The sequence below is a fragment of the Coregonus lavaretus genome (genome assembly GCF_964263955.1).
Source record: "Coregonus lavaretus genome assembly, chromosome: 30".
NCBI lineage: Eukaryota > Metazoa > Chordata > Actinopteri > Salmoniformes > Salmonidae > Coregonus > Coregonus lavaretus.
This window is the reverse complement of record NC_140017.1, coordinates 8,626,917-8,654,026: the sequence shown is the minus strand read 5'-3', so window position 1 is coordinate 8,654,026 and position 27,110 is coordinate 8,626,917. Positions and strand designations below refer to the sequence as shown.

The 27,110-nt window shown below is 45.9% G+C and overlaps 1 protein-coding gene across 1 annotated transcript in view; it reads right to left on the bottom strand.

The window, feature by feature from the left end:
• Nucleotides 1–3,749: 3,749 nt before the first annotated feature.
• LOC311105863 (rho GTPase-activating protein 35-like) overlaps nucleotides 3,750–27,110 on the bottom strand; it is an 84,098-nt gene continuing 60,737 nt past the window's right edge. The window contains 7 exon segments of the mRNA XM_084148081.1: nucleotides 3,750–7,874; nucleotides 8,310–8,415; nucleotides 10,160–10,291; nucleotides 13,019–13,096; nucleotides 25,111–25,188; nucleotides 25,191–25,224; nucleotides 25,226–25,249. Of these exon segments, the coding sequence (XP_084004207.1) occupies nucleotides 7,421–7,874; nucleotides 8,310–8,415; nucleotides 10,160–10,291; nucleotides 13,019–13,096; nucleotides 25,111–25,188; nucleotides 25,191–25,224; nucleotides 25,226–25,249 (906 nt within the window). The 3' untranslated portion in view covers nucleotides 3,750–7,420.

The following is a 27,110-nucleotide window of genomic DNA, read 5'->3' as shown; positions in this document are numbered from 1 at the left end:
AACTCCATGAGGTGAGATCTTGCATGGAGCCCCAGGCCGAGGGAGATTGACATCTTTTTTTTGTTTCTTCCATTTGCGAATAATCGCACCAACTGTTGTCACTTTCTCACCAAGCTGCTTGGCGATGGTCTTGTAGCCCATTCCAGCCTTGTGTAGGTCTACAATCTTGTCCCTGACATCCTTGGAGAGCTCTTTGGTCTTGGCCATGGTGTAGAGTTTGGAATCTGATTGATTGATTGCTTCTGTGGACAGGTGTCTTTTATACAGGTAACAAACTGAGATTAGGAGCACTCCCTTTAAGAGTGTGCTCCTAATCTCAGCTCGTTACCTGTATAAAATACACCTGGGAGCCAGAAATCTTTCTGATTGAGAGGGGGTCAAATACTTATTTCCCTCATTAAAATGCAAATCAATTTATAACATTTTTGACATGCGTTTTTCTGGACTTTTTTGTTGTTATTCTGTCTCTCACTGTTCAAATAAACCTACCATTAAAATTATAGACGGATCATTTCTTTGTCAGTGGGCAAACGTACAAAATCAGTTCAAATCCAGGCTCTGTCGTAGCCGGCCGCGACCGGGAGACCCATGGGGCGGCGCACAATTGGCCCAGCGTTGACCAGGGTAGGGGAGAGAATGGCCGGCAGGGATGTAGCTCAGTTGGTAGAGCATGGCGTTTGCAACGCCAGGGTTGTGGGTTCGATTCCCACGGGGGGCCAGTATGATTTTTTTATTTTTTATAATAATAATGTATGCACTCACTAACTGTAAGTCACTCTGGATAAGAGCGTCTGCTAAATGACTAAAATGTAAATGGATCAAATACTTTTTTCCCTCACTGTACATTTGTGGATTTTTTAAGGATTCATTTTCTCTTTATTCAACTGGCCTGCCACCCACCCGCCCTTCATCCACACAATATTTCATGACCTTAATCCCGGCTGTCCAGCGGATATAACCATGGGTTATGAGTCATCCCGCGCATCACTAATATATATATATCATTGGTGTGTAGGCCAATGTACTATAGGCCTATATATGACAACATATGCGTAGGTATCAGATGTCTTTTACCACAATCAAAGGGAAAACCTGTCCTTTACTCTCAAAATCAAACAATACTGAACATAAATATAAACGCAACATACAACAATTTCTAAGATTTTACTGAATTACAGTTCATATAAGGAAATCAGTCAATTGAAATACATTCATTAGGCCCTAATCTATGGATTTCACATGACTGGGCAGGGGCGCAGCCACTGGGGAGCCAGGCTCAGCCAATCAGAATGAGTTTTTCTCAACAAAAGGGCTTTATTACAGATAGAAATACTCTTCAGTTTCATCAGCTGTCCGGTTGGCTGGTCTCAGATGATCCCGCAGGTGAAGAAGCCGGATGTGGAGGTCCTGGGCTGGTGTGATTACACATGGTCTGCGGTTGTGAGGCTGGTTGAACGTACTGCCAAATTCTCTAAAATGACGTTGGTAGAGAAATTAACATTAAATTATCTGGCAACAGCTCTGGTGGACATTCCTGAGTCAGAATGCCAATTGCGCGCTCCCTCAAAATGTAGACATCTGTGGCATTGTGTTGTGTGACAAAACGTACATTTAAGAGCGGCCTTTTATTTTACCCAGCACAAGGTGCACATGTGTAATGATCATGTTGTTTAATCAGCTTCTTGATATGCCACACCTGTCAGGTGGATTATCTTGGCAAAGGAGAAATGCTCACTAACAGGGATGTAAACAAATGTGTGCACAACATTTTAGAGAAATAAGCTTTTTGTTTGTGTGGAAAAATGTACATGTTGTGTTTAGATTTTTGTTCAGTATACATTCAATCAACATTTTTTCCCCTGCTGATAAATGGTCTAGGTAAGAAACCTTAGCATCACTGTCCTTGTCTCTCTTTAAGATGACTTGATGGGTTGAAACCAAAAAGATGAAGTCCTATCCAGACCTTGACCTAGCAATGGGGAAGGAAATGAGGAGTGGAGTTCTAGACACAACCTCTATTCTAACCCAGTCCCTATACCCTGATCATTAATGCGATGGTGGCTCCATCTCCAGGTCATCAAACCATCCACAGCTCCCCCTTGACACCCCCTAAAGGTCATAGTTCAGAGGTCAGTCTTCCTGTGCGCTCATGAGGCTGCCCTTTTCAGTCCCAATCAGCAGCTATTTTTCCCAGCACCAGAATGAAGAGACGCGTGACAAAGGTCATGGAAATGGATTTTACTTTGAATTTGACTGGATGAAAAGGTCAGAGGAAGGGCATCCCAAAATGGCACACAACCCTGCACCCTCACAGGGACTAGGGGAATTGCTCTGCCACTGTGACCTCCAAACGGACCCATCGTAGGAAGAGACCAGTAGTTGAAAAAGTACCCAATGTTAATACTTGAGTAAAAGTAAAGATAACGTAATAGAAAATGACTCAAGTAAAAGTGAAAGTCACCCAGTAAAATACTACTTGAGTAAGCATACCACTGCTAAGGCACTCAACAGAACGAGCTAAGGGTAAACACTGACAATGACCTATTTCAACTGTACAAAACATTCAAGCCAGGTTCATACGTAGTTCCCATCAATACATTTTCAACTGTAGGCCTACATTGTCTGAATAGTGAATAGGTTAGCTAGCATTTTCTTCACACTGTAACCAGTTGATAGTATTTTATATAAGTCATATGGGTGAATGAGTAAGCTTTATTATTTTTTATATTTCCCACACTTTGCTTTATAATGTACTTGTATGAAGGTGTATGCGCTCACTAACTGTGGGTCGCTCTGGATAAGGGCGTCTGCTAAATGACTAAAATGTAAATGAAAAATTATTTTGTTTTAAATATACTTAAGTATCAAAACTAAATGTAATTGCTAAAATATAGTTAAGTATCAAAAGTAAGAGTATAAATCATTTAAAATTCCTTCTATTAAGCAAACCAGACAGCACTATTTTCTATTTTTTATAAATGTACGGATACAGGGGCGCACTCCAGCACGCAGACATCATTTACAAACTAAGCATGTGTGTTTAGTGAGTACGTCAGATCAGAGGCAGTAGGGATGACCAGGGATATTCTCTTGATAAGTGCGTGAATTGGACCATTTTCCTGTCCTGCTAAGCATTCAAAATGTAACGAGTACTTTTGGGTGTCGGGGAAAAGGTATGGAGTAAAAAGTACATTATTTTCTTTAGGAATGTAGAAAAGTTGTCAAACATATAAATAGTAAAGTACAGATACCCATAAAAATGACATAAGTACTTTACACCACTGGAAGCGACAGTCAGAGATTAAAGTAAAATGTAGCAAATCGTTACTCTAGTAAAGCTATTCTAGTGTTCTAGGTAGTTTTAATTGGGAAAAGTCACTTGACTACACTAGAAGTTAACTCTGTCTTTTTAGAATATAATGATTAGAAACACCTGTCAACTGTAGAAAGGTACAGCATGAGAAGCATAGGCCATTAATGACGCCGGCCTCTCCAGCAAACTCGACATCGGGCAGTTTTATCCATTTCATTCCAGGAGTAGCTGATCTTTCTGTGGAAATAAGTTGTATTCATTCCTTTCATTCATTCATTTCCAGTCAGTGAAATATGGCCATATTTATGAATTCAGTTGAATCTTTGACACCTATTCTCACAGTACAAACTGATAATACAACATGTATACGCAGAGCTGTGTGTGGTGTGCCAGGAGATATGAGTCGGTGGGTTTGCACAGAACGACAGGAGGCAGGTTTTACAAGATTGATTTATTAACTATAATACAGGTCACGTAAGGCCTTGCTGTATACACCATTCCTATTGAGACAAATTACCATACTCTTAGCAAATAATGACAGCATTTTTTTGTGTTGATGTATTTTTTCAGTTTACTTCATTTTATCTTTTATACAGGTTATTTTTTTTCTCCATTATTTCATTGTTTTTTAATCTTCTCTTAAATACTGAGAGTGGTCGAGCCCCCTCCCTTGCCTGGGCAAAAATCATGCACTATACTGGGCTGGTCTCTTCACCGTTCACAAAATTTTTAAAAAACGTTTAGTTTTTTGTATTATTAAAAGAAAAAAGAAAAACAATTCTATCACCAAAAAGGGCAAAGTGTTAGACCCCCTAACATAAAAATAAACAACCATTTGAATATAGTTTGCTTGTTTCTCAATTTAACTTAACAGACCATCGGTCACCATTGTTGCAAAGAAAAAGAAAAGAAAAGAAAAGCGACGCATCAAGATCGCAGAACCAGAGTCACATTTTTTATACGATAGTTTTTTCCCCATTCGTCGCTTTACTTCCTCTCTCCCCCTTTTTTGCCGTCTTTGGCTGCCTCACAGTCTGTTCAGTATTAACACATTGATATACACAGGGAATGCCACTGGCCGGCATTCAAAAGTACCAGTTTGCCCTTTCCTCCCTACATCTCCCAAATAATGATCCCATTCACCGCTCTCTCATTCTCTCACTTTCTCTCCATCTGTGAAAAGTAAACCTATAGTTAACGAAGAGGATAACTGTGGTCGGGTCCAGCTTACATCAAGTGGGGCAATGACCGTGAGGATAAATGCATTCTCCACTGTAAACGACATGGTCTTTCTTTAGGGTTGAGTTACACTGATGTCTGGCTACCGTTGACAGCTCAAATGACATTAGTCCCTAACACAGACAAACAAACATGTCATATAGGTAATGTATACTGATAGGTCATTGGGTCAGGGTATAACTCCAGTGATTGGAAGGGAGGTCTGTCAGTCAAGACAATGGGAACTGGAGAGACGTGGAGACAGGCATGAGTGTGTAAAGCTGAGGGTCTAAATGAAACAAATGACATGACCTTGGTTTCACTCTTTCTAATGTGTGCGTGCACACACACACACACACACACACACACTCACGCGCACACACTCTAGCGATCAAACAGGTTTCTATGACAACCACAGACAGAACCATGGAATTCCGCAGTCATCAACACAGATGAATAGACGGTCTGTTCTGCTCCATCTCTGAGCATCTCTCTGGACCAGGGAACGGTGCCATGTCAAAAGAGGGCAGGGGTACCAAGTGGTGCCAACCAGGAAGTGGGACACCAATAAACACAGGATGGCATTGAGGGACTATCAACACCAATGGCTGCGTTTCTATACTCTAAACTAGCTTCGTCATCTCCTTTCCTTTGTGTCCATCCCGGTCATACTCAGCTGAATGGATCTGAACAGCTATCCTGAGCCAGCCTCAGTACAAAAACACATGACTACACATCACCACATACTGGCCAACTAGCAGAGCAGAGCACAGCTGGACACTAGACTAGTCACTGGACTGTCTGCATCATGGACAGCTGACATGAACATCTATGTTGTCATACACACCTTCAACACCACACTCTGGAGAGTATATATCTGTAGCAAAGTGCTGGCAGCCTAGCAACACAACAGATATGATCATCATCCACAGGCTAATCTCAATGCAGTTCATATGGCTTTCGTGGTATAGACTCTCCATCTATGTTATATACAAATAATTCCTATTGGGCTCAATATGTCCATTTGATTTGACATTCAATAGGTAAATATGCGGGATTACGCATGTAGAAAGATCTAATGTTACACCCAAGGGGGGGAGAATTGTGTTCCGCCCATGCAGTGGTGGGTGAGGTCATAGATGCAGTAACTATGTTTTCCACCAGATGGCAATGGTGTGTTCTCAGAGAGGTGGCTACATGACTTCACAATGCATTAGTCGTGGTGAGAAAGTGTTATGTCGCACTTCTCACTAAGGAGGATCCCAAAAGTGCTCTGCAGTCTCTCAATCTCAATAAACTTCAGAGAGCTCTACACTAATGATTATCCCGCTCTATACCATATTAGAAGCATGTGCACACATGTACGCAGACAAACACAAACACGCGCGCACACACACACACACACAAAGGTCATGCCCCCATGTCTCTCCAGGCTTCCAAACCCTTCATGGGTAACAGGAGGAAGTATGAATTCCCTGCCACCACTTCCCAATGCCTCCTGGGATCCTTATGGGAATCGTTATGGCTGTTCCTCTCGGCATTCCGTGTCTAAGAGCCTAAATGCTTTTCAGAGTCCGTAAAGTGCATCCCTGAATCCCACCCCTTCCAAATCCCAATCCTAATCCATATCCCAGCCCCTCCTACCTCTCCCTGACAGTTATTCCCACCCTTCACAGAAAGCACAAGGGCCAATGAGAAGTAAGCATGGACATCTGATGGGAGGGACTTGCTGTGTGAGAGTGCATTCTGATTGGTCAGTCATCAACGGAACACTCTCCAAAACTGATCCACAGTTTGAACATCTAAATGGAAGCATAGGGGGGACTGAGAGAGGAAAGGTGGAACAACATTAAACATCAGGAAGAAACAGGGTGTAAAGATATCTTCTTTAATCAAAAGAAAAACAACAGTCTTCCAGCGTTGCCTGGAGGCTCGGGGGCATGGGGTCAGAGAAGAGAGAGAGAGGAATGGAGGAGCTCTCCCAAGATGCAGAGGGTGTGAGAGCACCCAAAGTTCTGTGCTCCAGCCTCCCAGCATATCCAGTTAGTTGAGACTTTTGTTCTTGGCGTTAGCTCTGGTTGTAGCAGACCTTGAAGCGGAGGGGTGGGGGTTTAGGAATGAGTCTATTGAAGTGGAAGCTAGTCCATGGGGAGAGGTGAAGCCTGCCTCTAGTCCATTTCCTGGTAACAGTTGTCAAATAAACATAGAGAACCTACTGGTCAGGTCCTCCCTCCACCTGGACCCAGGATCAACCTGGGGGGACAGGGCAGTCGCTGGCAATCCACAGCCCTTTTGCAGTTAGGAGTGGTGGGGGTGAGTAAGGTGGGGCGCTGGGAAGTGGTTTTAGAGTCCAGCTAGGAGGTCCATATAGTTCATGTCCCTCCCACACTTCCCCCACAGATACCCTGCCTGGCTACAGTCAGCAGTTCTAAGGTCCCTTATGGTTGGGGAGGGACATGACACATGGTGTTTGTGTGTGTTTGTGTGTTGGATGGGGTGGGGGAGAAGGGGGCAAAATAAGTGGTAGAGAGAGAAGAGTCAAGAGACTATAGTGGTACGGGAGGACATGTTGTACTAGTGGCTCAAAAGTTCCTCTTTCCACCCCCTCCCGTGTGTAGTGTGTCTGTGTGTGTAGGTCTTTAACCAAATGGGGGTTGGATAACCCCCTCTCCCAACAGTTTTTCCCTATATGTACTTAATCTTACTCATCTTCTCTTTTGCTTTCCCTGTCTCTCAAACTCTCTCCTCTCGTTCCCTCCATATTTCTAACCACCCCTTCAAAATCTCTTCCACTTACGTTGTTCTCTCACCGCTCCCTCATACCTCCCTCTGAATCTCAAACTCTTTCCATCTCTCTCTCTAATCTCTCTCTTTCCTTCCATCACTGGTTCACAGCATGTGTTGTTCAGTGGGCGGGTGATGGGGGTGCAGGGGGGGCAGCAGTGCCTGGATGGGGGACTGGGGGGTGTGGGGCGGGGACTGCTGGATCTGTGTATGGGGCGGCCCGTAGTGGGGGATGACGGGCGGCGTGGTGGGCATAACGTAAGGGGCCGGGGCGGGTGTGAGGGAAGGAGAGTTGTAGGCCAAGGAGGAGTAGGCCGAGGTTACCCCGTGGGAGGAGAGGGTTGCTGTGGGGGAGGCGTGCCCGCTAAGGGTGTCAGACAGGGGCTGATTGTAGAAGAAGAAAGCACACTGGTGGATGAAGGACTCGATGATTGTCTGGTAGGTTCGCGTGGCTGTCAGGGCATCCATGGTGGTGAAGTCGGGCCGCATTAGAGTGGGCCAGAAACAGATGGACAGATTCTCACTGGTCATCAGGTTCAAACGGTTATTCTGGCTCACCCTGAGGGAGGGAGGGAGAAAAAGAGGGTTAAGAGAGAGAGAGAGAGAGAGAGAGAGAGAGAGAGAGAGAGAGAGAGAGAGAGAGAGAGAGAGAGAGAGAGAGAGAGAGAGAGAGAGAGAGAGAGAGAGAGAGAGAGAGAGAGAGAGAGAGAGAGAGAGAGAGAGAGAGAGAGAGAGAGAGAGAGAGAGAGAGAGAGAGAGAGAGAGAGAGAGAGAGAGAGAGAGAGAGAACAAATGTAGTTGTTCAAGAAATCATAAAGTAACGATCTACAAATCTAAACTGCAGTGTTTGTGCTATGACTCAATTGACTGAATTTAAAGCGGACTCAATTTAGCCAGGGGTGTAGCTGACAGGGTGGAAGGTCAAAGGTTGCAGGGTGGATGACTGTTACTGTAGTCAGCATGGCTGTCACAGCCCTGTCACTGAGCCACTCACTTGTTCAAGTGGTTGATGACGTATTTGAAGACGTCGTAGTTTTCCCTGGGGAAGCGGCGCAGGATGTCCTTCATGGCGTGAACCCGCTGATCCCGATCGTTGATCTCTGATTGGGCGACAGGAGACAGGAGGTTAGAGAAAGAATGAAAGCACACGCATGCACACAAACACACACAGGCGGACGCACACACACACACACACAACCAGACAAAGGCCACACACGTGCAGGGACGGGGGAGGGGGAACCATGGCACACACTGACACAAACTGTAATCACAGCTAAGACTCAGAGATGACTTAACAAAGCATAGCAGTGATCACACCCAGTTATAAACCCACACACACGAACACACACAGGTCCTCTGGGTGTGCTGAGCCCAATGGTAGGAGTGAGTCAAATAAACTGATATCAGCACTCCAACACAGCCAGTCTTGTGTGTCTCCGTGTGAGCGAGGCAGATGGAGTCACTCATTCACTCACACGCACAGCATTTCACATTATCCAGCTACTTCTTCAAACCCTGTCATGTTCACCTCTTCTGCAGTCTGCTAAGTCACAAACAGAGTTCTGCAATCCATCCTGTAAGTGTTTCTTTTAAAACTACTCTTTAAACGGTGTGTGTAGTGTCTCTCTCCTGCTGCAGGCCGCAGGGTTTTATCATTGTTTTGTCACGGCTCAGGGGCCTCACACACACACACACAATCCGCTCACTGAGTGATGGCCGCCCTCCGGAGTAGAGGTAAGTCTCTGGGCCGCAACGCTACAACTTAAATCTCTACGACAATGCTGACTGTACTGCATGATTGTAGCGGGTTTACTAACGCGTTAGTTCCATTAGCTATGTTGACCATGACGTTAATATGGTGACAACAATGTAGGCTGTGTGGAGCGGTTAGCGGTTGTGATATGAAGGTTTGGCTTGGAACGTTTTTTTTTGTCTGGTCACAGACAGCTGGTGTGTTGCGCACGGAAGTCCACAAGCGAAGGGAAACGGTGAGAGGAGGAGAGCGAGTAGATACTATAGTTGCAAGAAGGAATTATATATACAACGAGCAAAGTGATCATGCTGTTTGTATGTGACTGCTATGAAAGTGAACTGTGTTTGTGTGTGATCAGGGGTGTATTCATTCCGCTGATTCTGTAGAAAAAAATTCTTAGATGGAAGCAAACGGAACAAAACTGGGATAAACGCACCGGAATATGTCCAATAGAAACTCTCATTTGCAACTGTTGGACTAATGTTTACACACTAGATCAGCTAGATGCAGGCAAGAGTGTGCAAGGCATTATTGAATGTGTCAATGTCTGTTACCTTGATTACTCAAATTTCTCTTGACCTGTGCACCTACATTGCAAACTTTCATTCATAGGTTGTAGGAACCTCATGATGGGTATAGGGAAAATTGGAGGATCATGTAGTAGCTTAAACCTATCAATGTTACACTGAGCTGGGTGAATGGAATATGAATGACAGTCATCCAATATGCTGTAATAAGGCCATGCTCCAAAAAAAAAAGAAACGTTTCCTCCCTCACTGACTGCCACTGGTTTCTTCATAGAGACCAAATAGGTTGAGCAAGGACAACCCTAATCCATTCTCTCCCCAGCCCCAGATACCCTATCCCCAGTCCCCCTTTCCCTGCCACCCTCTCCCCAGCCCCAGATACCCTATCCCCAGTCCCCCTTTCCCTGCCACCCTCTCCCCAGCCCCAGATACCCTATCCCCAGTCCCCCTTTCCCTGCCACCCTCTCCCCAGCCCCAGATACCCTATCCCCAGTCCCCCCTTTCCCTGCCACCCTCTCCCCAGCCCAGCCCACTCTGTCCCCTCTCCCCAGGCCCATGTCTTACTGAAGGCCTCCACCAGTTCGATCTGATGGCTGTAGGGCACCAGGGGCTCAGGCAGCTCAGAGAAAAAGGCCTTCATGGCCCCGGCCACCGTGTTGATAGTGAAGTCCTTCTCCACCAGGTCCAGGTTATGGTCTAGCAGGGAGACAGAGAGCGACGGAGAGAGAGAGAGACAGACAGAGAGAGATAGAGAGAGAGGGATTCATTAGAATAAGACATGGAAGAGACACCTGATTTAGGACATGATCTACAAGAGACAATAATATGAAACAGACACGTACACACACATACACACACACACAAAAGGTCTGCCTTAAACTCATTTGTTTTACTACTATAGTATCACCCCACCTGGTGATAGACTAAAATACCTGAATAAACAATCCACAACACCAGCATACAATAAAGTTCTGTATATCTTAGAGAACACTGCTTATCCTGTTAGAAGGAACTGCACCCAATTGGCTCCAGCTCCTCAGTGAGTATCTCTTATTCAGTGTGGCAGCTCAGTATAAGGGACCACATGGGAGAGATTGGGAACGAGGTTAGCAGCACCAGAAGCACAACTGCTGATTAAAACTATAAACCAAGAGTAATCACAGGCGACGCCTGCCCCACTGACACAGGCTTGTTGTTCAAAACACAGAAAGAGTGTGAGAGAAGGAAGGGGGTGAAGGAGGGGAGGAGAGAAGGAAGGGGGTGAAGGAGGGGAGGAGAGAAGGATAAGGAAATATAGACTTTTAAAAACCCTTATCTGATGACTCTCTCCTATCTATGACAAATATAGAGGAAGAGAGGCAGGGTGACCGGGGGGGGGGGGGGGGGGGGGGGGGTAGAAAGGGGGAGGGGGGATAGAAAGGGGGAGGAGTGACAGTGGAAGAGAGTTAGACAGATAGTGATGGTGAGGGAGAGGGGATAGTGAGGAAGGATGAAAAGGAGATGGAAAAGAGAGAGTGGAGGAAAATAGGACCTGTTGTGTACATAACAGACCAGCTTCAGTGATAACACTGGTCCCAAGTCAGTTCTCACCAAGTAATGCCTAGTGCTATCCGGTTCAGACCTGTTTTCAGACCAGGCTCCAGATCTCAGTGATCCTAAAGCCCGGTTTAGATACAGTAGCCGACATAAGGAGAGACGAGACAAAACTAGCCAGTTTTAGAATTCTGTGTTGAAGAACAGCTGACTAAAGACAGGGCATTCAGATCAAGAAGACGAGATGGGCAGTTGAGACTGTTTCCACGGTAACAGCGAATCTTTACAATGACTCGATACAACTCGGATCCGTCTCATCTTTAGCTAAGATTTGACATGTTGAACCTTGGAAACTCCAACAGCCGAAATGAGAAGTTCTAAAAATAGACAGGTCAGATCAGATCAAGAAAACTTCATTCTAAAACTGCATAAAATCGTCTTGTCTCGGCTGTTGTATCTGAACTTGGTGTGTGGTTCTATCGCTATGGGTTACCTGTGCTGTAAGGGGTGGCTAGGTGATAGCTGATTTATGGCTATGGTCTACCTATGCTGTAATTTCATGTGTAATTGTATTGTCACCTTGGTTTAGGGTACTGTTCGACTGGACACAGGACTTCACTTCTGATTACCTCAGCTGGATTCAGCCTCACACACACACACACTTCATTAACCAAACCAATCTGGAGGTAATTAACGGCCCACACCACGCATACGCATGGACACACACACAGGACACACACACACACACACAGAAGCTACGCTACAGTGTGAGGAAGGCCTCTCCTTCCTTTATATCAATTATACAGATGCTCCCAGGTTAATTAGGTGAATCCATTCGACAACAGGCTTCTGGACAGATACAACACACTAACACTGCACCTCTATGGCCTGTTTGTGCCTAGGTATGTGAGTATGTTTCTGTGTATTGGTGAGTTTGTGTGTGCCTGTATGTGCATAGGTCAGTAAGTGTACATTGGCACCGACCATGGGTGGCATGGGGTCTGACAACCCTACAACAATAACACTCAATCTGACCAGGCAATGTTTTTCCACTCCTCAATTGTCCAGTGTTTGTGATCACGTGCCCACTGCAGTCGCTTCTTCTTGTTTTTAGCTGATAGGAGTGGAACCCGGTTTGGTTGTCTGCTGCAATAGCCCATTCGTGACAAGGATCGATGAGTTGTGCATTATGAAATGCTGTTCTGCACACCACTGTTGTACTGTGCCGTTATTTGCCTGTGGCCCGCCTGTTACTTGCACGGTTCTTACCATTCTCCTTCGACCTATCATTAACGAGCTGTTTTCACCCACAGGACTGTCACTGACTGGATGTTTTTTGTTTGTCGCACCATTCTCGGTAAACCCTAGACCAGCGTGCAGGGGTGCACGTCTTGGTTTTTGCCCTAACACCACACAGCTGATTGAAATGATCAAAGCTTGATGATTAGTTGATTATTTGAATCAGCTGTGTAGTGCTAGGGCAAAAAAAACTAAATGTGCACCCCTTGCGGTCCCGAGGACAGAGTTTGGGAAACCTTGCCCTAGACACTGTCGTGGGTAAAAAGCCCAGGAGGCCGGCCGTTTCTGAGATGCTGGAACTGGCACACCTGGCACCGATGATCATACCACACTCAAAGTCGCTTAGGTCACTCGTTTTTCCCATTCTAACGTTCAATCGAACAGTAACTGAATGCCTCGATGCCTGTCTGCCTGCTTTGTATAGCAAGCCACAGCCACGTGACTCACTGTCTGTAGGAGCAAACTATTTTTGTGAACGGGTGGTGTACCTAATAAACTGTGTATAGCATATTGTTGACAATTCATATTGTTGGTGTGTGTGTGTGTGTGAGTTGAATGTCTTATGTCAAAAGAGAGGTTCTGGTGACTCACCCTGGTCAAACTGCCTCTGCATGCTCTCCATCTCTGACTTGTTCCCACTCACCCTGTAGATCCCTTCTGTAGTGATACCTGAGAGAGTGAGCGAGGGAGCGAGAGAGAGCGGAGAGAGCAAAGAGAAGAGATAGTGAGAGACAGAGAAGAGAGAGGAGAGATTCAGTACAATATATCCACCTGATGCTTTCAACATGACATTTTTCATCAATCCAACTCACAATCAGAACACACACTCGCAGACATCAATAACAACACAAGTCCCCCTATAGCCTCTGTGTAAGCACTTTCAATAGAGAGTGCTATTAGAAGCAGTGTTCTATGCAGAGATTGTGTAGTAATGAAACAACAGACACATTGGAGACTATTAGTGGCCTGGCCTTGTGTCCTCCCACCGAGACAGATCATAAGCACTATCAATGAAACTCATAAAGCAACAGTGCAGGCTTGCAGAAAGTGCTCCGGTGCTTTGTGTGCTACTGGGGCTACTATAGTTCAAGATCCATAAAAATGACTTAATGAACTCTGGTCTCATGTGTTCATCATCCAGCTCTTTCTCCTCTCCTCTCTCTGCAATCCATGCCTTTACCACAGACATGGAGAGGACATGGGTGTGGACAGATGGTGAGAGAGCTAGAGAGAGAGAGAGAGGAGGGACCGAGACAAAGACAAATCCCGAGACAGGGAGAGGCGGTAGGAAATGAGACTCTCAGTCAAGACGAGCAGCATCGATCCCCTCCTTCTGCCGATCAATTATCCACAAAAGCTTTTCTAGCCAGACTCCAGGGGAACAGGGATGGAAAACGAGATAGAGGGGGGAGGGAGACAGAGGGGAGACATGGAGTGAGGAGTGAGTGGAGGGAGGGAGAAATAGAAGAGAATAGCAACAGGAGGAGAGGAGGAAGAGACATACTAAATAATAATACATGCCATTTAGCAGAGGCTTTTGCTAACATTTTTGCATTAGTGGCCCCAGCAGGAATCAAACCCACGACCCTGGCGTAGGGCTTTTATGATCGCATTACTGCCACTCACGAGGCATGACCGGAGTCAAGAGTCATGACCGCAGTCAAATTCCAGGTGACCACTGAGTCATGGTAACTAGACTTCTCCAAAACTGCACTCTGATGCCGCTGATGGTCATTAGTAGCCTACCAAACGTGCTAACGGCCAGTCGCTGATGGCCTGTCGCTAATGGCCTGGTACTCAGCGCTCTATTGTCCCTCTAATCACTCTGACATCAATGCAAATTCAATAGAAAATCAAATCAAACACTTCATGAGAGCCCTGGCATTCAGCGTTTGAGCAGAATAGGATCACCTGTTGGGCAGCGAGAGCCAGCTCCTCGTTGCTGGTTGATGCATGGAATGAAATAAGTGTTCCTATAAGCCCATGTTGCGCAACATTTCTATAGGCTATGCTATACAATTGCGTGAGAAAACAGAGTTTTGATGGCCTCTATTAAAAAGGAGGAGGCTCTCATCAGCTTTCTATAAGCTAGGCCTACTATATTTATTTCTCAACTTTCCTAATTTTAAGCACATTGCTTCGCTTTACAACCGGAGTAGCCTACCTGGCTGGCATGAAAATGAACCGCGGGAAAAGCGTCCTCCATTCGCTATTCAAGTGCATACAGATTACATGTCTTTTTTTCCTCTGCACCTGTTTCGACAGGTGCATGATAATGGACAGGTGCAACATATTCCGACATGTGCAACATATTTATCTGATGTTATTGCGGGTATAGCGAAATACTTGTGTTCTTAGCTCCAACAGAGCAGTAATATCTGACAATACACAACAATACACACAAATCTAAAAGTAAAAGAACGGAATTAAGAAATATAGAAATATTAGGATGAGCAATGTCCAGAGTATAAATTTAAACAAAAGTATGTCGACACCTTCCAATTAGTGGATTCGGCTATTTCAGCCACACTGGTTGCTGACAGGTGTATAGAATCGAGCACACAGCCATGAAATCTCCATAGACAAACATTGGCAGTAGAATGGTCTTACTGAAGAGCTCAGTGACTTTCAACGTGGCACCGTCATAGGATGCTACCTTTCCAACAAGTCAGTTCGACACATTTCTGCCCTGCTAGAGCTGTCCTGGTCAACTGTAATTGCTGTTATTGTGCTGTTAAGTGGAAAAGTATAGGATCAACAACGGCTCAGCCGCAAAGTGGTAGGCCACACAAGCTCACAAAATGGGACCGCCGAGTGCTGAACCGCATAGCGCGTAAAAATGGTCTGTCCTCTGTTGCAACACTCACTACCGAGTTCCAAACTAGCTCTGGAAGCAACGTCAGCACAACTGTTCGTCGGGAGCTTCATGAAAAGGGTTTCCATGGCCGAGCAGCCGCACACAAGCCTAAGATCACCATGCACTATGCCAAGGGTCGGCTGGAGTGGTGTAAATCTCGCCGCCATTGGACTCTGGAGCAGTGGCAACACGTTCTCTGGAGTGATGAATCACACTTAACTATCTGGCAGTCCGACGGACAAATCTGGGTTTGGCGGATGCCAGGAGAACGCTACCTGCCCCAATGCATAGTGCCAACTGTAAAGTTTGGTGGAGGAGGAATAATTGTCTGGGGCTGTTTTTCATGGTTTGGGCTAGGCCCCTTAGTTCCAGTGAAGGGAAATCTTAACGCTACAGCATACAATGACATTCTAGACGATTCTGTGCTTCCAACTTTGTGGCAACAGTTAGGGGAAGGCCCTTTCCTGTTTCAGCATGACAATGCCCCCATGTACAAAGCGCTGTCCATGCAGAAATGGTTTGTCGAGATTGCTGTGGAAGAACTTGACTGGCCTACACAGAGCCCTGACCTCAACCCCATTGAACACCTTTGGCCCGACCAGTGCCCAACCTCACTAATGCTCTTGTGGCTGAATGGAAGCAAGTCCCTGCAGCAACATTCCAAAATCTAGTGGAAAGCTTTCCCAGAAGAGTTGAGGCTGTTATAGCAGCAAAGGGGGGACCAACTCCATATGAATGCCCAGGATTTAGGTGTATATACAGTGCATTCGGAATGTATTCAGACCCCTTCCCTTTTTCCACATTTTGTTACGTTACAGCCTTATTCTAAAAAGTATTAAATTAATAGTTTTCCTCATCAATCTATACACAATACCCCATAATGACAAAGCGAAAACAGGTTTTTACTTAAGTATTCAGACCCTTTGCTATGACACTCGAAATTGAGCTCAGGTGCATCCTGTTTCCATTGATCATCCTTGAGATGTTTCTACAACTTGTTGGAGTACACCTGTGGTAAATGTAAATGATTGGACATGATTTGGAAAGGCACACACCTGTCTATATAAAGGTCCCACAGTTGGCAGTGCACGTCAGAGCAAAAACCAAGCCATGAGGTCAAAGGAATTATCAGAAGAGCTCAGAGACAGGATTGTGTTTACGCACAGATCTGGGGAAGGGTACCAAAAAATATCTGCAGCATTGAAGGTCTCCAAGAACACAGTGGCCTCTATCATTCTTAAATGGAATAAGTTTGGAACCACCAAAACTCTTCCTAGAGCAATCAGGGGAGAAGGGCCTTGGTCAGGGAAGTGACCAAGAACCTGTTGGTCACTGACAGCGCTCCAGAGTTCCTCTGTGGAGACTTTCCAGAAGGCCAACCATCTCTGCAGCACTCTACTAATCAGGCCTTTATGGTAGAGTGGCCAGACGGAAGCCACTCTTCAGTAAAAGGCACGACAGCCCGCTTGGAGTTTGTCAAAAGGCACCTAAGGGACTCTCATACCATGAGAAACAAGATTCTCTGGTCTGATGAAACCAAGATTGAACTATTTGGCCGAATGCCAAGCGTGACATCAGTAGAAAACCTGGCACCATCCCTACGGTGAAGCATGGTGGTGGCAGCATCATGCTGTGGGGATGTTTTTCAGTGGCAGGGACTGGGAGGCTAGTCAGGATCGAGGGAAAGATGAACGGAGCAAAGTACAGAGAGATCCTTGAGGACCTCAGACTGGGGTGAAGGTTCACCTTCTAACAGGACAATGACCCTAAGCACACAGCCAAGACAACACAGGAGTGGCTTCGGGACAAGTCTCAATGTCCTTGAGTGCCCCAGCCAGAGCCCGGACTTGAACCCGATCTATAAATGTGCAAAAATGTGCTTCATCAAGCGGTCTGAATACTTTCCGAATGCACTGTATGTGTATCTACATAGGGCAGCAGCCTCTAAGGTGCAGGATTGAGTAACTGGGTGGTAGCCGGCTAGTGACAGTGACTAAGTTCAGGGCAGGGTACTGGGTGGAGGCCGGCTAGTAATGGCTATTTAACAGTCAGATGGCCTTGAGCAAGAAGCTGTTTTTCAGTCTCTCGGTCCCAGCTTTATTTAGTACATATAAAGATAAGATACATTTGAGAATAGTCGGTTGGATGCCTTATTTCGCGACTTTTTCTAAATCATAGTCGCATGCATCATGTACCCTAGCCCATAGACCTATATGTTTTGTTAAGGTTTGTATTACAAAAGTGGCCAAACTCCAAAATGTAACATTTAGGCCTAGGACCCCTGGAACACATTTGGAGAGCCCATAGCCCATAGCCTACAGAGAGCCTAGTGAAATGTGTTCTTATAAGAGGATCCCAGCTTTCTCGTGATGCTACATTTATTGCTAAATTCTTAAAATTAAGCACATTAATCCGTTTTACAACCGATGTAGCCTGCCTGGCATATTAAAAACGTAACCACACATAACCTCCATCCGCTATTCCAATTTTTTTTTTTGTGGACCACTGTAAATAAAAAAATATTCCACACATACACTGAGTATCCAAAACATTAAAGGGATAATCCACCCAAAACTACGAATTCCTGTTATTAAGAGTGTTAAATAACACAAATATGTGAGAACAATATTTTTTTGTGAACAAATGTTTCATTTTGTTGTTATAACAATGTTGGTAGAAACATGTGAAAATCAGTTTGGGGAAATGTGTTGCAGCTCAAGTCTACTACAAAAAACCACAATGCAATGCTCTCTCTCTCTCTCTCCCTGGGCTGGCTGGCTAGAAAACATAGCTACACACAATAATACCAAACTCAATATCAGCATGTGGAGTAGCTAGTTAGCTGTAACATCGGCTAAACAAACTGCCCCATCAATTTAGGAGTCTAACTAACCGAGTTCAACTTGCAGTTCGTCTCTGCCACTGAGCTATAAATGGGGTCTCTGCCCAGAGCGAGAGCAACATTACGTTGCTTTACCACAGAGATAATTTTGAGGGGATGGAAACTCCATTAGGATCGGATTGCGTGATGATTAGCTTAGGAACCGCGTGACGCAGCATGACAACGTGAATGCGATGGGTCGACAGTCAGTCGGGTGGGGCGTTTCTCCATTAATTTCCCAATGGGATTCCTATCTCCGCCTTTCTATAATATATCTGTTTCCTACAGACACGGTGCATTGCGACATGGTACTTGATTTGTTACACTGATTAGATTGAGCACATCTAAGCGAAATATATACTTTGTCATGATGACATAAACGGATGGATGTGTTCTAGACAAGTATGCCCATACCATCTGTTGGCTGATTTGGCGATCTGGAGTGCAGGTAATTGTTTTAAAAGCGTTCTAAAATGTGATAGTGTGTTAACCCCTATCTCCAGTGACGACAATTATGTAGCTATGACGCGTTCCTACATGATTTCCTGATTGTCACAGGGGGACCACTTGAATCATGCAAAAAACATGTATTTTACCTATCCACTGACAGAACAAAACAAACAACAGGAGTTTCATGATTTTTATTTCTGGGGGTGGATTATTCCTTTAAGAACACATGCTCTTTCCATGACATCGTTTTCACCTGGATTCATCTGGTCAGTCTATGATCCCTTATTGATGTTACTTGTTAAATCCACTTCAATCAGTGTAGATGAAGGGGAGGAGACAGGTTAAAGAAGGATTTTAGAGCCTTGAGACAATTGAGACATGGATTGTGTATGTGTACCATTCAGAAGTTGAATGGGCAGTACAAAAGATTTAAGTGCCTTTGAACGTGGTATGGTAGTAGGTGCACCGGTTTTGTCAAGAACTGCAACACTGTTGGGTTTTTCACGCTCAACAGTTTTCCATGTGTATCAAGAATGGTCCACCACCCAAAGGACATTCAGCAAAATTAACACAACTGTGGGAAGCATTGGAGTCAACATGGGCCAGCATCCCTGTGGAACGCTTTCGACACCTTGTAGAGCCCATGCCCTGACGAATTGAGGATGTTCTGAGGGCAAAAGGGGGGGAAGGGGGTGCAACTCAATACTAGGAAGATGTTCCTAATGTTTGGTATACACCACCCACTAGTGTTGTGGGGGCTGTGCTTTGGCAAAGTGGGTGGGGTTATATCCTGCCTGGTAGGCCCTGTCCGGGGGTATCGTCGGACGGGGCTACAGTGCCCCCCGACCCCCCCGTCTCAGTCTCCAGTATCTATGCTGCAATAGTGCCGGGGGCTAGGGTCAGTCTGTCAGTCTGTCCTATCTGGTGTAATTATCCTGTCTTATCTGGTGTCCTGTGTGAACTTAAGTATGCTCCCTCTAATTCTCCTCTCCCTCCCTCCCTCCCTCCCCTCCCGGAGGACCTGAGCCCTAGGACCATGCCTCAGGACTACCTGGACTGATGACTCCTGGCTGTCCCTAGTCCACTTGGTCGTCCTGCTGCTCCAGTTTCTGCTGTTTTGCCTGTGGCTATGGAACCTTGACCTGTTCACCGGACTTGCTACCTTGACCCGGACCTGCTGTTTTTGATCCTCTCTCTCTCTTCCTCCCTCTCCCTCCCTCACCTGCTGTCTTGACCTCTGAATGCTCGGCTATGAAAAGCCAACTGACATTTACTCCTGAGGTGCTGACCTGTTGCACCCTCTACAACCACTGTGATTATTATTTGACCCTGCTGGTCATCTATGAACGTTTGAACATCTTGAAGAATGATCTGGCCTTAATGGCCATGTACTCTTTTAATCTCCACCTGGCACAGCCAGAAGAGGACTGGCCTCCCCTCAGAGCCTGGTTCCTCTCTAGGTTTCCTCCTAGGTTCCTGCCTTTCTAGGGAGTTTTTCCTAGCCACCATGCTTCTACATCGACATTGCTTGCTCTGTGGGGTTTTAGTCTGGGTTTCTGTATAAGCACTTTGTGACATCTGCTGATGTAAAAAGGGATATATTTGATATATTGGTAGGCTATATGTAAAGACCAGATTAAATTGAGAATACATGTTTTACATTTTTGCATTTTAGTCATTTAGAAGACGCTCTTATCCAGAGCGACTTACAGTAGTGAGTGCATACATTCTCATACTTTTTTCATACTGGTCCCCCGTGGGAATCAAACCCACATACCTGGCGCTGCAAGCGCCATGCTCTACCAACTGAGCTACACGGGACACATGCGGCTATTCAGAACAGTCTGATGGGTGAGAATCAAATCAAATCGTATTTGCCACATGCGCCGAATACAACAGGTGTAGACATTACCGTGAAATGCTTACTTACAGCCCTTAACCAACAATGCATTTATTTTTTAATAAAACAAGTAAAATAAAACAACAATAACAAAAAAGTGAGAAAAAAAAGAGCAGAAGTAAAATAAAATAACAGTAGGGAGGCTATATACAGGGGGGTACCGTTGCAGAGTCAATGTGCGGGGGCACCGGCTAGTTGAGGTAGTTGAGGTAATATGTACATGTGGGTAGAGTTAAAGTGACTATGCATAAATAATTAACAGAGTAGCAGCAGCGTAAAAAGATGGGGTGGGGGTGGGGGCAAATATTCCGGGTAGCCATGATTGGCTGTTCAGGAGTCTTATGGCTTGGGGGTAGAAGCTGTTGAGAAGTCTTTTGGACCTAGACTTGGCGCTCCGGTACCGCTTGCCGTGCGGCATACTACCGTCAGAATATTATCAAGTGCTTGTCAAATTGTGAATGAGAGACTGATGAAGTGTGTGCAGCCTGCGCAAGAAACAAAGCAGAGCTCATGTCTTTCATGCGACTTTTTTCAAAATCATTAGACTCACATCATGCCTTAGAATGTATTACAAATCAAAACATATATCCTAATGTTTATATCACAACTAAAGTTGCATGAACAACTAAATGAAGCATATAGAAGGACCTGTTTCTTTGTTAACATTTACATTTTTTGTCATTTAGCAGACGCTCTTATCCAGAGCGACTTACAGTTAGTGAATACATCTTTTTTTATACTGGCCCCCCGTGGGAATCGAACCCACAACCCTGGCGTTGCAAACGCCATGCTCTATCAACTGAGCTACATCCCTGCCGGCCATTCCCTCCCCTACCCTGGACGACGCTGGGCCAATTGTGCGCCGACCCATGAGTCTCCCGGTCGCGGCCGGCTGCGACAGAGCCTGGATTCGAACCAGGATCTCTAGTGGCACAATTAGCACTGCGATGCAGTGCCTTAGACCACTGCGCCACTCAGGAGAACCACTGAACACAGAATAGCCGCATATGCGCACTCTCTCTGAAATCATTTGGGGAAAATATCCTTTCTATTTTATTCAGCTATGTTCAATTGTATTCTTCATACTTTCAAATAATGCCCCGGAAATTATAAGCAAATCCTGTCTGCTAAATGAACTAGTGTAGCCCACAGCCATATGGCATAGCCAGATCAGTGCCTAACATAAGGACGACTCAGAATATGCTATTCTGTTCTTCTGAAATAGACTACATTTTCTTCATATCATGTTTCTTTAGACCTGCCTAAAACAAATAATGGATTTATTGTTGTTTGTGTAGGCATGACAATCAACTGCTTACAAAATGTAATGACCGCCACAGCCTTACTCTGGCATACTACCGTCACGCTCTTACCATACAGAGCCAGAGTGAGGAAGCGGGAGAGAGATATAGACAGAGGGAGGATGGTAGTGGAAATGCAGAGGTCAGAGAGTGTGATGTAGAGGTCAACTTCCATCACCCTCTTTGTTCTGAGAGCAGCTCTGGACCGGTTTCCTTTCCTCTGCAGTGACCGGAGTCAAACCAAACACTAGCACTTCCTGTGTACAGCTTATCTACATCCTGTCTGAGCGACCATCTCCTGCTTCTACAGGACTATCCCATTTCATCACATAATCATGACATTATTATATTTTTATTACATTTTCATCTCTCCAAGTCTTTTTCCACCTACAGTATATCAGACACCATCAAGTGACGTCCCAAACACACACATGCCCACGATAAGCATTAAACTTATGAGAATGTGTGAACAGCTCTCGCTCTCTTCCGAACAATCATTCATCATTACAATTCATGACAACTGCTGTGAAAAGCAAAAACACACACACACACACACACATACACACACACAGAGAGAGAGAAGAGAGTGGCAGTTGGCTCCGGAGGCGTGTTGGCAAAGCCTCTCTGACAAGGGTCAGACTGATCCTCAGCCCAGATGTGGGGTTTGTCTCAGGGTCCCGTTGCCACTGGCAACAAGCAGCCGTTTTCATAGGCCACCACGGAAACACGCTATCACTGGCTGCTGCCCTTTACGTCGCTATGGAGCTCGCTAGAACAAGGAGACGTGCCCACGCATGCTAACACGCATTCATCATCTCAATACCCACAAGGACACACAACTCACTGAGTGGAAACAGAAACATTACTCCGTATGGAGACTGAGGAGCAGAAGGGATGGAGAGAGAGAAAGATCAGAGGAAAATAAGTGGGAAGGCAAAAGGAGAAGAGTCCGGGGAAGATGGACCGAAAGGGAATAACAGTAGCAAAGGTGTGAGGGGGACGAAGGTAAAGAGAGGGAGGACAGAGGGAGAGACTGTTGGAGGACGAGTGGGGGGTGGAGGGAGCGCCCTTACACAGACGTTGAGAGGGGGATGGAGGAATGATAAGAGAGGATGTGTATAGGAGAGCAGTGGGCAGCTCGGACAATACGGTAGGGTGGGTATGTATTTTTGGTATAGGGTGAGGGAGAGGGGACGGATGTAGGTCTGCTCCATAACGCCACTTATCCCCCTAAAGCCCTGGACACCTTTAGTTACAATCATAGGGTCATCCTCTGCCTCTCCTCTGTCATACTCAACAAAAGAGGGGGGCACAAGGAAGACACAGGCACACGTACACACACAGAGACAAATGCACAACCACACACAAACGCACGTCTGACCCCTGACTAAGTTTATTTTACAGAAATAATTTTATAGTACACTACCGTAATAAGTAAAGACACATTGTAGCTAATTTTAGTGAAAGTGTTGGTACGTGTTAAACAACAAGCTCTGGACACTAACACCATTGAATGTCACGATGCCGTAATGAACAAAAAAATGAATGTCACTTTGGCAACAACATCCTTAAATAGCCTCCATGACTTATAAAACGGGACAGCACATTTAAGTTTGAGTCGGAGTGTATAAGTCAATGTGTGAGTTAGAATAGGACTGTGTGCTTCACAGTGAGAATATTCCCATTTAGTGCTGGTGTTTCTCATGTAAAGCATTTGGGTGTGTCACCATCTGAGCGCTTTTGTGTGTGTGTGTGCATATTTTGGTGTATGCCTTTATTTATTCGTGTGCGTGTGCACTGACTCCATAGTGAGAGTGTCATCAGAGGATGTGGCTAAGGACTGTGTGTTGTGTTGCTGCAGTGTGTTCCTCCTCCCTCCCGGTGCACACAGAGAAAAGAGCTGAGCTCATAGATTGTTCTAATTTCCTGCTCTGTGATATCGATCTGAAGGAGGGAGCTATAGGGCAGAAAATTACCACTATCCCACTGCCTCTGAACACAGACAGAGACAGGGGCATTGGCATCACACAGGAGAGAGAAACAGGGAGAGAGAGAGTGAGAGCGAGAGAGAGAGAGTGAGAGAGAAAGAGGGGGAGAGAAAGAAAGAGAGAGAGAGAGAGAGAGCGAGAAAGACGGTGAGAGAGAGAAAGAGGCACAGAGGGCAAGGAAAACTAAGCAGATGAGGACAGTGGGTGAAAGAAAGAGACTAGATGGAGAGAGGGCCAAACGAGGACACGAGGGAATCTGCAGGGGAAGAGAGGAGAGGAAATGGTGGATTAGGTGAAAAGAGAGAGAGGCAGGCAGGAGGGAAACGAAGGAGGTGGTGTGTGTGTGCCACTCCACTCTGCCCCCTTGTGGTAGCTAAATTCACTCAGGTGGGTGAGGGTGGCAGCGAGCACCTCGCTGGTGCCCTGACTCAAGTGCGTATCTCTGCCCCCTTTACCCACACGTGGCAGCGCAGAGGCGTCTGACTTTAATCCTTGTGTGGGAAAGGTTTAATCAGACAAGCGATTACCCAGGAATGCACTGCCAAAAATGTCAATAAGGCATGTCATGGCTTTTGCATCCTCACACAAACACAACACGCAGAATACTGTGATCTCGATTTAGCATTCTACCCTGAATGCTCTCATTTGCATCATGGAATAATTTTCCTGCTTGAGTATCAAAGGTGTTCCATATAATAATGCCCCTGTGTATTCAGACCTGTCACTTCAACCACCTTCCCGAGACACACACGTTAGGGGGATTGAGTAACAGCTGATGTTAGGCTGAGCGACGTGCCCCTTGAGGGCCCAGGGCAGTGATGTAGCATGAGGGGCATTAGGGCAGAGTGTGGCAGCAGGGTTAACCGGGCACAGGCCCATCTGTGTACCCAGTTCCACGGGGGGGGGGGGGGGGGGGGGGGGGGGGGGGAGAGAGAGAGAGAGAGAGAGAGAGAGAGAGAGAGGGGGGGGGGGGAGAGAGAGAGAGAGAGAGAGAGAGAGAGAGAGGGAGAGAGGAGAGAGAGAGAGAGAGAGAGAGAGAGAGAGAGAGAGAGAGAGAGAGAGAGAGAGAGAGGAGAGAGAGAGAGAGAGAGAGAGGAGACCTTGCTGATATTGAGGTCAGAAACTGCTTGCGACCTTTGCTCCCTGGAATAGTAATATGGTCACAAACAAAACCAGCACAGGAGTAAATCAATAAAGCCACCTACTCCCTCTATACGCCACTATATTGTTCTTCTCAATAGTCCTCAGTAATCAATAGCATCCATTCAGAACAACAATACAGCCTCTGTAATACGTGTAAGCTTACCTGTTGCCTCAATATATCGGATGCACTTGTCGATGAAGAGCGGGATGGGTCGGTCAGGTGTCACCACGTTGGCCAATGCACGCCAAAGTAGTTGCTTTCTACTTTGGATATGGAATGGTCTGGGCTTGGGCCGCGGTTTCTGAGAGAGGGTGGGAGAGATGAGAATGGTGTTATCCTTTCTGTTCATCATCCAGCCAAGACATGGATAGATTGTTAGACCATAGATATGGACACAATTTTAACACACACATTACCACACTTTCATTCTTAATATGGGCATCTACTCTATCAACCAGCACCAACACAACACACATACGCACCCTTGCAGCAGATTCTTCTCAAGGCCTAAGCTGATAAGAATCATACATTCCTGTCTCGAGCTATATGTGTGATACACATCTCCATTCCACTTTTCACCTCTCTATGTTTTCTTTATCCTCTGCACTCGCTTTCCTCTCCCTTGTCATACTCCCTTTCCACTACACTGCATCCCTCGAAAATCTACCCCATCCGAAACGCAATCATAGTTTGTAGTAAGTCCCTAACTTACTGCTGTATCAGCATTATAAGCTACTGCAGCTACTTCTGTGCCGTTCAAGCAGTAACTTCACTTGTACGGTGCACTTAAATGGGTGTTCACTGGGAATGTGTTGCTGTCCCAAGAGGCCCTGGAGGCAGACTGAGCTGAGAGCTGAAGCAGAGATGTAACGCATTTGGGAGCTGAGACTAGTAAGCTACCTTGTATTTGTTTCCTATCAAACGGTTAGCATATTCCCCTGCATTTTTTTCTTGTGGCCACTCCTCAGTTTCTTACTGAGACAGGATGTTGCTAGCGCTGAGAAGACAACATACCTCTACCACACAAGGAAAACAAAACACGTCCCTTAATAAAACACAAGAGACCAGGGTCTCTCTCTCTCTCTCTCTCTCTCTCTCTCTCTCTCTCTCTCTCTCTCTCTCTCTCTCTCTCTCTCTCTCTCTCTCTCTCTCTCTCTCTCTCTCTCTCTCTCTCTCTCTCTCTCTCTCTCTCTCTCTCTCTCTCTCCTCTCTCTCTCTCTCTCTCTCTCTCTCTCCTCTCTCTCTCTCTCTCTCTCTCTCTCTCTCTCTCTCTCTCTCTCTCTCTCTCTCCTCTCTCTCTCTCTCTCTCTCTCTCTCTCTCTCTCTCTCTCTCTCTCTCTCTCTCTCTCTCTCTCTCTCTGTGTGTGTGTGTGTGTGTGTGTGTGCAGTGCTAGCGGCGTATTAGAATGGAACTAGGTGATGCAGGAATTTAAAACATTCCACTGAGGAAGGCTGGGGAGAGGAAACGTTTCTGGCGTCTCGGTAGAGAGAGGGATAGAGAGAGAGCGAGAGAGAGAGGAGAGAGAAGAGAGAGAGAGACCACTGCCAAGTCAGCCAGCCACAGCCTGAGGTGAATGTATTTGAACAGGGAGAGAGGGTTAGTTTCTACTGTCAACTCACTGCTGAGGCCTAACGGCGGCCAGGCAGACACAGAGACAGGACTGGCTGGTTCTACCCTGACCTCAGATCAGACTTACAGGGACACTCTCTCTTGATTATAATGACCCAAATGTGCAGTGCCCTAAGGGGACGCAAGGCTACAGCTGGTGACCCTCATCAATCGAGAGACAGCTGATCTGGGAACCTGATGCCCTTGTTATGGCTCCCATTAAGTAATAAAGGCTTTAATGTAAGTGGAGCGGGTGCACAGGGCCCAGATCAGCCCTAAGGCTGTGCTCTGCAGTCTGGGGAGTCGCTAGCTTAGTCCCATAAAGCATTTTTGTTTTATTTTTGGGTGGTTCAATTAAGTTCCCCCTATACTGGTTCCGCCAACCAATTCTCTCTAGATTTGTGATGTTACGAAGCATCATTCAGGATATACAGTATACAACTAAACAGTCTTGTATAGTTTATGGAGTGGAGGGACATCACCACTGTGTGTGAAACCATAAATCCCCTGTCCTCCCTACTGACACCCATGGTAATTATCACCCACACACAGC